Source organism: Biomphalaria glabrata, chromosome 3 (assembly GCF_947242115.1).
Source record: "Biomphalaria glabrata chromosome 3, xgBioGlab47.1, whole genome shotgun sequence".
NCBI lineage: Eukaryota > Metazoa > Mollusca > Gastropoda > Planorbidae > Biomphalaria > Biomphalaria glabrata.
In genome coordinates this window covers 11,548,200-11,561,787 of record NC_074713.1, presented here as the reverse complement: position 1 = coordinate 11,561,787, position 13,588 = coordinate 11,548,200, and the positions used below count along the sequence as shown (strand labels likewise).

The 13,588-nt window shown below is 34.2% G+C and overlaps 1 protein-coding gene across 3 annotated transcripts in view; it reads right to left on the bottom strand.

The window, feature by feature from the left end:
- Positions 1 to 13,588, bottom strand: part of LOC106073348 (nidogen-2-like) — a 59,587-nt gene that overhangs the window by 1,823 nt on the left and 44,176 nt on the right. For all 3 annotated transcript variants that reach the window (XM_056023333.1, XM_056023332.1, XM_056023334.1), the window contains exons 15-26: positions 12,048 to 12,167; positions 10,952 to 11,173; positions 8,114 to 8,257; positions 7,384 to 7,521; positions 6,028 to 6,156; positions 5,549 to 5,674; positions 5,061 to 5,171; positions 4,240 to 4,362; positions 2,585 to 2,756; positions 1,430 to 1,587; positions 648 to 771; positions 364 to 482 (exon numbers count right to left, since the gene is read on the bottom strand). In XM_056023333.1, coding sequence (XP_055879308.1) covers positions 364 to 482; positions 648 to 771; positions 1,430 to 1,587; positions 2,585 to 2,756; positions 4,240 to 4,362; positions 5,061 to 5,171; positions 5,549 to 5,674; positions 6,028 to 6,156; positions 7,384 to 7,521; positions 8,114 to 8,257; positions 10,952 to 11,173; positions 12,048 to 12,167 — 1,686 coding nt within the window. The remainder of the gene's footprint in view (positions 1 to 363; positions 483 to 647; positions 772 to 1,429; positions 1,588 to 2,584; positions 2,757 to 4,239; positions 4,363 to 5,060; positions 5,172 to 5,548; positions 5,675 to 6,027; positions 6,157 to 7,383; positions 7,522 to 8,113; positions 8,258 to 10,951; positions 11,174 to 12,047; positions 12,168 to 13,588) is intronic.

Genomic DNA, 13,588 nt, shown 5'->3' with positions numbered 1-13,588 from the left:
CGGAAACTTTTATTGAAAGAGGAAAACGTTTTTAAAAACTACAATTCGTTACATAGAAAAAAATCTTTTGAATTGAAGAGTAGTTGTTCGGTTGTCACAGAGAATAAATAGATTACTGTTGACATTTAAATATAACAATTAATGAACAGAGACTTCGTGTTGTTATAAGTAGACATTGAAGACATTTATTTTATTACGTCACATCCTTTTAAGTACTTTCTCACATAAACATCCACAACAAACAATAGTGCAATTTAAACATTAGAAAAGTAGTTCTGTACTTTATTTATTGAATTTAAAGAATTGTACCTCTTTTATCTTCTATACAGTTACTCTGAATATAAAGCTAAATAGACACATTACCTGGTGGACATTTATCAATGACAGCAGTAATGCCATAAGTCCGACCATTCCCGCCAAAAGCTAACTTCAGAGGCTTGTTAGGCTCACCTCCTCTCTGGTTTATATTGGCTATGTCTTTTCTGTGGTAGAAAAACAATAGGATTTCCATTTTAACATTATTTTTCACATGTCTAAGAATAAGATTATACTTTTATTATCAATTGAAGACAATCAGAAAAGTTAACTCTCAAATTTATAACCCAAAATATAAAAAAGGGTCAAATTCCTAGTCAGATTTTATTTACCTCTGCCAGTCTGTCCAGTAGATGACATTGTTAAGAAAAGTTAAATCAAATGGGTAGGAAGCTTTAGCATAGACCACACGTCTATCAACACCATCTGAACGGATGCATTCAATGGTCTGTGTGCCTGTGAGGAAAAATAAACTTTTGTTTTAGGACTACAATAGAAGCATATGGTTTTAAAATGTTTTACATGTTTCGGATGTTCCTTCAGAGTTGAAGATAGAACTTAGAACTTATTCACAAAATTCCAGGGCCAGATTCAAGCAACTGGAGGCCCCGGGGCAGAGTTTTTTGTGGAGACCTCTACACTTTTAAAAAATCTTCATAACAATCCACTTATAAAAAAAAATCTAAAAGCATGCCATGTTTAAGAAGTAAGAAACAGAGTATTTATAAATATAATCCCATTTTCTTTCTTTAATACACAAATTTAAGTTTAAAAATGTATATTTTTGAGTTTGTGGAGAGTCATGAAATGGGTTGACACACTGCCGTAAACCCGGAGCTACATTTATACACTAAGAGCATGCCACATGTGGACACTTCTTTATTAACCAGAGCAGTGGCGCCAACTGTAAGATTTAAAGTATTTTTGGTACAAATACAAAAAACAATGTCCAAACATAAAAAAAAAGTTAAGCTTTCTGACCTGTTGAAATTCTGATATTAAAAAAAAAAATCTCTATTGAGAAGTCTCCTGAGCAGTAGCCCGACCTGCCCTCCCTTAAATCCGGCCCTGGCTTATTCTTTTTTACTTTCATAACAATGTTGAGTCCACTAACCTGCATCTCCCCAGCAAAGAGTCTGAGAATAAGAATCAAATGAAAGACCATTGGGCAGCTGAAGGTCATCTCTGACTAGGACTCTTCTATTGGAGCCATCCATATTCATCTTCTCAATCTGGGGTTTGTTTCTGTTCCAGTCTGTCCAATACAATACACTGGGGAGAAAGAAACAGAAAGATTCTGTCTAATACACAAATCTAAGCTCATTACACTGAACAACAGATGGTCTCTGAGAGAAATAAAAATAAGAAGAAAAATCTTTCTTGTGTGCATCTAAAAAAAATCAAGGTAATCTCAAAATGCATGTCAAGGATCCAGTAAGTAGGTAAAACTAAGATGCTTCTTTTTTATTAACCTGTGGTTAGAAGTACATGTGGACTAAGAATGACCAGTAAAAGGACACAATGAAGTGGCCAAGTTGTTTTCACATTGCTGTTGTATAACCCATAGCTATTTGTTTCATGCTTAGAACATGCTCAGGGTGCAATTTGGAATGTGGGGGAGGAGAATCCAAAAAAGGTTTCTGTTCTGCCTTTCAGTGTTCAGCAACTTCACACAACTCAGATCCAGTTGGGCACTCTGCCACACATCCCACAAGTTTAGTAAAGAAAAAAATAATAACTTGTCAACACAGCAATGTTATCAAGATTATCATTTTATCATTCTACTTGCATCTTAAAGTTTTATCTTTCTACTAGCACCTTAAAGTTTTTATCATTCTATGAGCATCTTAAAGTTTTATCATTCTACTAGCATCATGAACAGAACATTTCTTTATGTATTTAAATATGAATTGACATATGTCTAAGTAAACTTTTAAGTTTGTGTCAATTTTGAATGTTACTAAAATTAATTGAGGAAAAGACAAAATGTCTACTTTTTTTTTCCAGTACATTTAGCAATCATACAAGATGACCATAATGTAAAGAATGTATGCATTTGATACACTTTGGCTGCAACCATGTCACTGACCTAAGAAAAACTAGTCCTACCAAATCTGTTGAGAAGTTCACAGGATAAAGTTTCAGATCTCCACCAAGAAACTCCCAGTCTCTAGGCAGCATATTGTGTGAACCAGTTTCCTAAGTCACTATCGTCATTTTGTTTGAACGTATTCCTAGACTATGAACAACGTAAAAATGTGAGATTTACCCTCTAGTCAGGTCCAGAACAATTGCCCTTGGGTTGACCATGTCTGTGCTAACAAGTGTTTTCACATAAGTCCCATCAAGTCGAGACACAAACAGTTTGTCCAGCTCAGAGTCAGTGAAAAAAATATTTCTAGCTGCGAAATCAACAGCAATACCTTCTGGAGATTTCAAACCTACATAAGAAAAACAAGACAATGTTTTAATTCTAAAAATTGACATCATATTGAATTTAATGTTATCTATTATATTTTTTTCATGACTCTACTTCTTCAAGAGTGTATACCATGGGGTAGAAGGCCATTACTTAATACTGCCTGTCACACTCGACTGCACATTGCGGTTAGTAGACATAGTAAGCCTGGTTAAGATAAAGAGTACATGTTGGGTAGGTGCTGGTCAGCAAAATGTCTAGAAGACCATGAAGACAGGGTGTAAACAAATGTGCAGGTCAGTGGGAAAACAAATATTCTAATTTGAAGGAAGTGTCAAAACTAACATCAACATCTAGAAAAGTTGTTTTTTTGGTAGACTATACAAGGAAAATAAGGCATTAGTTAGTCTGACAATATGTTTGAGCCAGATATCAGAGTCATTAGTTAGTCTGACAATATGTTTGCAAGATATCAGAGTCATTAGTTAGTCTGACAATATGTTTGCAAGATATCAGTCATTAGTTAGTCTGACAATATGTTTGAGCCAGATGTCTCAATGTCAGTTGATGTTATGATGTAATTGTATTGATCATACAAAGCGTTACTCAATAATAATTTTGTATAGTTCTCTCCTTTTAAACAATGACTGAACACTCAAATAATAATGTGATGCTGGAGATACAAATGTAAACTATAAATTCCAGACTGAGAACCTTCAACAATAAATACAATGCTTTCATTCTGGAACTAGGAATCACTTGAATATTATACAATTTAATTAAACCAGTTCAGTACCAGTTCAAAAGTCTGCCAGTCTTTAAGGACCTCTTTCCCCTTCTGGCAACATCCAATCTATTTTTAAAGCTTACAAAAAGCAATCATCATTTTAAATAACCTTGTCATTTCTTGTCAACAACATACAACCATGACCTTGCACTGCAAATCTGAAATAAACTTTATGCAACAGCTGCTTTATGTTACGTGACAGTTAGTATTATTCTGTTATTTAGTATTCTTTAGTTATTGGTCATAGTTCACCACTCATTATATAAGGGTGATAGCTTACAGCCTTTATACAAGTGATTTATGTTCCATGTATAATATTGGAATATTCATGTCATTTAATTAAGTTTGAAGATATTAAATTGTAATCAAATTAATTTTAATGCTGCATTTCTTTAGTGTATTAGTAAATTAAAACATTAACCCTGCATGTTACATTACTCTCAGAGACAATATTAAATTAATATGAACAAAACAACTCTTAATCAAAAACAAAACATGACACTGCCCCACCTCATAACAATATAAAGTTTCACTTGGGAAGAAAGGACAATGTTATGCAAGGCCATTTCTAAATAATGAGAACCCATTTTATTTTATTGTATCCCACTCACAGACTGCAAGAGTTATCTACTGAATATATTACTTCCCTTCTTGTTTGAGTGTTTGTGAGGGTCTAAGTATGTGTGCAAATGTTTCATCAAGTTTTGTTTCTACTGACCTGTAACAATTACTTCCACATTAGATCCATTCAGTTGTGACCTTCTAATAATTCCATGTGCAGCATCTGTCCAGTACAAGTGACCATCACGGCAATCTTCATCAACGCCAACAGCAAGCATTCCTATAATATATCGAAGTAAACACTTTTAAAAAATACTTTTTTTTCACCTGGTTGACAAAATGTGTTGATAATAAAATACATCTAAACACTTTAAAATAATTTTAGAACATTATTTATTTCACAAAACTTTTTTCATTTTTTCTTGCCATTAAAAAGAGAAGCTATTCATTTAAAGTATTTTAAAGTCAAGAGTATAATATCCTAATCTAACCCTGCAGAAATGCAGGCCATTAAGAGAACACTCTGAAGTGCATACCCACAGATGTGCAGCAAATTGATATAAACCTTTCAGCTCTCATAACATAAACAATAGGCATCCTATGAAGTTTATTTTAAAACATTCACTACAACATAAAAAATGGATGAGCTTTAAACAGTTATGTTAAAGAAAGAAAGATGAAATCATGAATGTGCTGATTACATGAAGGAGTAAACCAGCAGATTCAGTAAGAAAGACAACAACTAATGTACATTTGTGAAAGAAATGTTAGGGTTCATCCATTGGTGTCATTATTGTTATTAAGGTGAAGAGAAAGAGCAATGCTGGGACTTTTTTTTTTAATGCACCTATATTTTTATGGCAATCCACTTAAGGAAAGTAAATGGAATTTAATACAAAATACTTGGTTGTTTTGTGCAGTGTTTACTGGGGGTCTGACAGAGAGGGTTGTAGCAATAGAATGCAATAATTTTTTCACCTGGTATATTCACTAGTTGTTGACCATAATCCCGTGGTCTTTCTTCTGCTGAAATTCTCATTACAGTTTGTCCTTGGGCGTATATGAGGTAGTTTCCTTCCCGTAACACAGCTGTTTAGATTAAAATGAAAAAATTGTGTAAGAATTTGCCAAGAAATTAATTATCGCATGTTTAAGATCCACCCATGATAAGTAAAAATTACAAAGTAGAGATGTTTTATTAATTTTATTATTTATGCATCATTTTAAATTCTTTCCACAATGCATAAGACTTTCCACTATTGATTAGTGGCAAGAAACAAAATATTTACAAATGTTTGAAAAACATTTTCTCTGAAATAGTTTTCCCCCTTTAGAATGTGAATGATGTGAATTCTAATGAGTAGCTAATAAACCCAGACAATTAAAGTTTTAGTAAAATTATTATATTTTTTTTTTAATTTTCTTTTTTTTTTGTTTCACTATAAATGAATCCTATGATCACTCACGACTACACACTGCTCCATCTCCTCTATATCCTGTCTTGCACACACAGACATAAGCATCCTCAGCACCTTGGACACACTCGGCCTCAGCAGAACACATCCTCCTGTCACTTCTGCAGTCTTTGATGGCTGTGGAGCGAAGGTTTTTAGAAAGTTCTAATGCAATGTGAAACAGTAGTTCATAAGTTCAGGAGAACTAACACCATCCTATGAGAGATGTAGCCTTAATTGTTTATAATTAGTGCAAGAAAAATATTTTTAAAACATGGTTTGAAATCATAGAGGTAAAATTGTATTTTAATCAGTGTAAAAAAATCTCAAATGTGTCACAGTGTTCTAAAAATACATGTCAACAAAAAAGTTTTGAAAAAAATGCTATGATGCAGAAAAGTTTAAATGTAAATATGTTTTTTATGCTTCTAAATAAAGTCAAGAGAAGTAATGTTCCAAAGTAGAAATAGGAATAAACCAAATGTTACTACCTTTTCTCACACAAGTGAAACCATCTCCTTCATAGCCCCGAGTACAGCTACACTTAAAAGAAGCTGGATTATCTTCGTCCTGGATGCACTCAGCAAATCTATCACAATTATTGATCTCATTACAGGGAACTATCAAGATAGAAGCAATAATAATGTTCATTAATTGATGGGAAATAACATAGCTTATTTGAGACATGTTAAGAGTAATTTAAATAACAAAGTAAAATTTAAAAAAATAAAACACTCAATGCTCCTAGAACAAAAAAATCACTACATTAAATTCATATATATATTTATTTATGTATTAATCTCTGGGTGAAAATGTAATTTAGATTGTGACTTTAAATTGGATTTTTCCCGTGTTCATTTGTTCCCTTGGTTAGCCTCTAAACCAGAAAAAGATCATTAGGACAAGAGGTAAGATAGATTCCTCAGACAAGAAACTATAATGTCCAAGAGATTATTTATTTATCAATTCCTTTATGTCCATATAGAAACAGGAGACAGTTATACCAGTTATTCTACTTAACTTGACTTAATCTACAACCATATCATTCCACACTGAACTTGTTTATGACCAATATTTCTTGTTCCCATGTCTTCCTAACTCCAGGTTTGTTTAGGCCTCTTTCCCTATGAATTCCAATCAAGTGTCTGCCTTGCTAAGTTTGTATTGGTAGTTGATTTCAATCTCTTTGATAATGGGTTACTGCTGGGTTCTCTCTCACAAGTTGACAGTAGATATCTGTTTGGGCCATCTAATTCCATTATTTGACATAGTTAGTTGTTGACAAATATCTGTAGTTTTTTCATATTTGTTTTGTGACTAACCATGTTTTGGAACAATAAAGAAGAACCGTCTAAAGGTTTGCGCTGAAGATTCAGATCTTGTTCTGCAATGACAGAGCTTTGGAGCACCAGTTACTTGAAGACTGGTAAAGGCAAACCTAGCTTTAAAATTCCTTCTTCATATATCCTCATCAGTTCCACTGTCTTTGCTAACTCTACTTCTCAGATAGGTGGAGTGGTCTTTATCATGGATTATCTCACCACCTGAAATACCATTGGGCTTCTTTGTTACTGATTCTCCTAAACTTTGGATTTATTTTTCTTGATCAGTAGACAAGTCTTTTTGCTTCTGCTGAGTCTAATCAATTTGGCTTGAGCCTTTTGTTGTGCATGGAAGAGGATGCAGGCATCATCAGCAGACTTGAAGTCTTCCAGGTGTTTAGTTAGGGTCATATATGCTGTTTGTGTTTCTTGAGACAATCTTTCTCTTTACCATCTACCTTTAAAAGATGCTGGACTTCTAAATCTACATTAAAACATTCGTTTGAAGTGGCACTAATCTCTTACCTCTGACTCTTGGTGTACAAGATTTCCCATCACCTTCATAGCCAGGGTTACACCTACAGCCATAACCTGTTTCATGTGGCACACATCTAGCATTACCATGACAGTCATTGAGCACACTACAGTCAGCAGGTTGAGACTCTAAGAGCATTATAAAAAAAGGTCAACATTTTTTATTTTAAAAAGAGTTTTAATAAGGAATACAGCCAAGAATAACTTTCAATAATTATGCCAGAGTTCTGTCTTCAGCTTCCTGAAGATAATTGTGCAAACAATGAAAGGAATTTAACAAAAATCTGAACTTAAAATTATACTGACAAGTTTTGATCTTTGCCAGGCTTTAAACTTAATCTTTATTCATCATCATCTGTCCCTTGACTTTCGGTAGCTGTGACAGTTCACGTAATCAAATCCCTCCATTTTTCTCCAGTCAGCAGCTGTTCTTAACAGGATATTAAGAGAGAGGTTGTTCTATTCTTTTATGTTATCCAGCCAGCTTTTTTTTCTTTTTTTGTGATGAACCTTTCCTTATGCTCCTTCCACTGTACCTTGAAGAATGACTTTTGATAGTGAGTCAATATGACCAAACCAGCTCGGTTTTCATTTCTTCACAGTATTTTTAAGTTCCTTTTAGCCAGACAGAGTGTTAGCACTCAATGTATGGTTTCATTTAAGACAAAAACATTAATTAAAAAAAAAACTAGCTATCAATGATACCAACAAATGTGCTCACCTACAACTCTACAGCGCCTACCATCACCAACAAATCCTTCATTACATTTGCAAGTATGATACCTTCCATCAAATACACACTCAGCATCCTGATGGCAGTTTTTCTGGACATCACAGCCCACAGGCGTGCAATTGAAACCATCCCCTGCAAATCAAGAAGACACAAAGTTTAGTCATAAAATATACAAATGCTGCTTTAATAACAAAAATTAAATTATATGACAAGAAGGAAATGCATCACAAAAAGAAAATGAAACAAAAAAAAATTTTGTATATAAATAAGTGTAAGAAAAGAATCTTCTATTTTGATGGGGCTTTAATGATACATTCGTAAATGTTTCTAAAGTGTTTGGTGGTGTCGGTGTGTGAGAAAAAGCAATGAGATGAGAAAATAATCTCCTAAAAAACTGCAAGAGTTATATTTCTTTTTCAAAAAATTATTTTCAAACAAAAAGATGGATGCATGTTTTGAATGCTAATAGTGCATATTTAAAAAAATAAATACTTAAATTTTAGCAATTTCAGCCAAAAAGCAACCCAGGATAATAGTAAACTTTGTGAGTTTCTCATTATCTCATTATTCTCATTCTCATTAAGAGAGTAGACGTAACAAAAGCTTGTGGACCGGACAAAATTAGTGGCAAGCTGATCAAGCTATGTGCGGAGCAAATTTCTTCTATCTTCTGTCATATCTTTAACCAGTCATTGCAAACGTGCGTAATTCCAAACATCTGGAAAACTTCAGAAATCATACCAGTGCCTAAGAAACCAAAAATAGATTGCTTAAATGATTTCCGCCCAGTAGCACTAACACCTATTGTTATGAAATGTTTTGAAAAATATATTCTTAAACAACTTGTAGCAAAAGTCAATAACAGCCTAGACCCTCACCAATTTGCATACAAAGCAGCTAGAGGAACTGAGGATGCCATTCTATTGCTTTTGGACCAGCTTTATAAGCATCTCGATATACCCAAAACATATGCACGAGTCCTCTTCGTAGATTTCTCCTCGGCTTTCAATACCATACAGCCACATCTAATGATAAACAAACTGAGTAACTTAAATGTAAGCCCTTACTTGCAAGCATGGGTTCTAAACTTTTTAACCCAACGGCCCCAGTATGTTAAAGTCAACAACACCAAATCGTCAACTCGAGTACTATGTACGGGTGCTCCACAAGGTTGTGTACTTTCTCCTGTGCTATACACTCTTTACACTAATGACATAAGAAGCATCTATGACTCAGTTAAACTCATTAAATTCGCTGATGATACTGCCATAGTCGGTCTTATTTCAGGAGACGAAACTCAGTATCGAAGCTCGATAGAAGAGTTTACAAACTGGTGCACCGACAACTTTCTAGAACTGAATGTAACAAAAACTAAAGAACTTATAATAGATTTTAGAAAGAAAAAACAAACTATACGTGAACTGCAAATAAACACTACATCTATAGAACAAGTAAAGGCATATAAATATCTAGGCATTATCATCAACAACAAGCTTTCATGGGAAGACCACCTTGGAACTCTGACAAAGAAAACAGCCCAGCGACTCTTTTTTCTATACAAACTCAACAGTTTTAAATTAAATAAGAAGATCCTTGAGACATTTTACGGCGCGACTGTACAAAATCTGCTAACATACGGAATAAGTTGTTGGCAAGGCAACGCCTCATCTAAACTGTTGCAACGTCTAGAAAACATCATTAAAAAAGCATCAAAAATTACACTCACAACATTACCACATTTAAAGGAACTTTTTGAACAAACGTGCCTAAGAAAAATCGAAAAAATCTTGGAAGACAACGGCCACCCGCTCCATCAGAACTACGCCAGGTCGTCGCGAAGTGGGCGACTGCTGTCAATCAAAACAAGAACGGAGCGGTACAAAAACTCGTTCGTACCTCACTCGGTCAGACTCTATCACCGCCACTCATTGATCAGGGAACATGAAATGCACCAAGATACCTGTGTGTAGTCGCTGAATGAACTCTTTATGTTGTCTGTTGTATTTATGTGTATTTTTCTGTTGTGTTGTCTTTATATGAGAAACGAGTCCTTGTAATCACAACAAATTTCCGTAAGGATCAATAAAGCAGTCTTAGTCTTAGTCTTAGTCTATTATGTCAGTCTCCCAAAGGTACACAACAGTAACAATCCTGAAGGAATTTCAAATGCACTAATGTGCAGCTCTTAATCGTCTTAATCAATAAATACATATATTCAAAATAAGTATGAAAATCTAGAAATACAACTCTTGTGTTCAAACAGGAACAGGAACTATTCAAAATTAAGTCTTGAGAACCTAAGATTTGAGAAGATTGAAAACTTAAACGGAGTCGAGTGCTAAAACAAACCAATCTACTAAGGATAAAGTACATATTTATTTGATAGTATGAATGACATTACCCACACATAGAAAATAGCAGTATAAGTATATGACTTGACTTAAAAGTTTTGGACATTCCATCAGAAATGAAGATAATTACGTCCTAGCCCAAACCTCAAGAAGGACGGTAGGGGATGGGAGCAGGCAGGGTTTGACACCAGGACCATGGAAACGAAAGTCTGGAGTGTATACCCACACAACCTGGAAGCTATCCAACCACTAACACTGACTACCATTGCAGCAAACAGTTTGTAAAATAAAAAAAAAATTTTTAAACATTTTCATTTTGTTATCCACTATCTAAAAATATTTCTAACATTAAACTGCAATACATATCAACTCAATCTTTTGATCTCAGATCACAGGTGAGAAAAACCCACAGGTTTAGAGCCACAACTATAAAATATAATTAGAAAAACAAAACAAAAAAAACAATGAGCCCTACCTCTGTAGCCATGGTTACATCTACAGAAGCTGAAATTCCTTTTTTCATCCAGCCAGCAGAGTCCTCCCACAGGATCACACATCCCCACATCCTCTCTGCAATCTCTGCGTTCACATTTCTTTCCATCCCCGCGGTATCCTCGTATGCAGGTGCACTCATAGTCATTGGTTTCAAAGTTGAAGGCACATCTTCCATAGTGAGGATGACAATTCTCGCAGTTATCTAATGTTGTGTGTATCAAAGTCAACATAGATAACAAGAATAATAACAATATCTTTATTATCCTTCAAAAACATTTGTTTTACAATTTGTGCATTAAAGACTACAATAGAACAGCATTTATTGTTAATGTAGATTTTGTAACTGTTACCAATTTCCGAATTTCAATAGCCAGTTAGGTTCAATACTTTGTTGTATATTTTTTTCGGTTTAAACCTCAGATTGAGCCTAATAATAATAAGGCTTGTCTTCAAGTTCAATTAGGAATGGAGTATTTCTCATGGCTACGCAGGCGCAGCTGTGACCTACATATTTTGTCACATACAGCGCAAGCATAACTATTGTCCGCTGGTGGTATATTCAGATTTTCTTTTCACTGTCTATGACTGTCCTAGGCAGCAGGATTTTCTTTTGGTCTCAAAGTGTATCTCAGGCCTTTGTAAGTGACCCCCTAATTGTCTCATTCTGAAGCCACATGCAACCAGGTCCTCTCTTCTGTCAGTTAAGGCAAGTTGGTGTCTAAGTTGGTCTTTAAGTGTTTCCGTGGGGCACCTCTGTTACGTTGACCACCTTTCAACAAAAAAAATGCTTTTGGCATATGTCTGTCCCACATATGGGATATATGCCCTGTCCAGCGCAACTGTTGGACCATAAAATGAGCTTAATAACATTTTAAATCAAATAATTATATTTAAGATGATCAAACTACATATACTTATATGGGATTAAGTTGAATTAATATTACTACAGTGAAAGTAAATGTAGGCATTTAAATTGGAGTTTAATCTCTGTACTTTCTACAGTTATATTAACAGTTGAGCAAAGATACACAAATTTACTAAAAGCAAAAGCTGTACAGTGAGAATGATAAACCAACCAATTAGTGTGCAGTCTTTTCCATTGCCTGTATACCCCTCATTACACTGACATCTCTGAGTCTTTCTCTCTGGGTCATATTGACAACTTGCAAATCTGCTGCAATCTCGACATCCACTGTCTGAGAGAGTGAGAACAATAGAGTTTTTATAGACACATGAAAAATCAGTTTTTTCAATACACATCTAAACTAAAAGCAAAGCAATTATTTTTTTTTGTTAGCTATAGCCACAAGTTTTAAATGACTAATGAATCAACTAGATACAGAAGTAAAAAATAAGGTCATAAAACATTTTATTATTCTAATCTGATGTCAACAGGATTTTTTTTTAATTAAAGGAGAGACCTTATAGTAGGCAAAGTACAATTTACTGTAGTACACTGAATGATCATTGAAGCTAGATACTTATTTTGACCAGCCAGAAAAATCTATGACTTAGTAATCTCTAATCAACAAGCACACTTGATATACACAAGGATAAACAAAGAAAGTATTTTTCTTTTAAAGGAACATCTGTAATGTATTCTGTTTGCCTCTTTCAGTGGTATAGCAACTAACTATGGTACACAGCACTTTTTCAAGTGACTGTATAGCTCTATTCTGGAGAGATATTCCTGTCCACATACAACACAGGTAAATGTGGCATATGCTTTTTAGTTTGGCTTACTTTTCTTCCAAACCTGAGGTCAAAGCTTTTTTTGATGCCCATATCTTTCTTTGTCACTATTTCCTAGTAGACATCTATTTCCCAGTAGACATCTATTTCCACTACTTTGAAGTAACATTTGATTACATCGACATATCAAAAGTTGAATAAACTAGAGAACTTCATATGAGAACTAAAATCCCCAAGTCAAAAGTAATGTCTCCCTGGAATTTTAACATCACCATCAAATCATTAGCCTTAAATGTGTCTTGTAATAATAAATAGATTTTAAGTGGCATAGGGCCGGATAGGCCTCTTTAAAACTTGGGACTAGATCTAAATAATCCATATATCCAGCCTGATCAGCTCTATCTTTAATTTACTTGAGCCAAGATAGTCTAAGTCTTGACGGATATACAAATTAGTTATTAGTATTATTTAGTTTAAGCTACAAAATAGACTATATAGATTTAGAATTTAGAAAGCCTTCAGGACAGAAGGCTCAAAAGTAAAGTAGCAATAATACATAAAACACTGAACCATAATCTTCAAATACAAAAACAAAATTTAATAAAATACTCTGAAAGACACAAAGATAAAGGCACATTCCTCGTCCCATATGCTAGGACAAATTTGTACAAATACTCCTTCTTCCCTAGTGCTATTAGAGCATGGAATGGGTTGCCTGAGCTAGCCAGGAAAACCAGTGACTTGGCAGAATTTAAGTCATTGGTTAATATGCATGACTAAATGCATGACGCGTAGGACGTAATCATCTTCTTTTTTGAAGTAACGTCTGTATTATATAAGATAAGATAAGATATAGATTCTAATATAGATCTTTAGTAATATAATATAATATACTAATACTGAGTAGATTTACATGACATACACT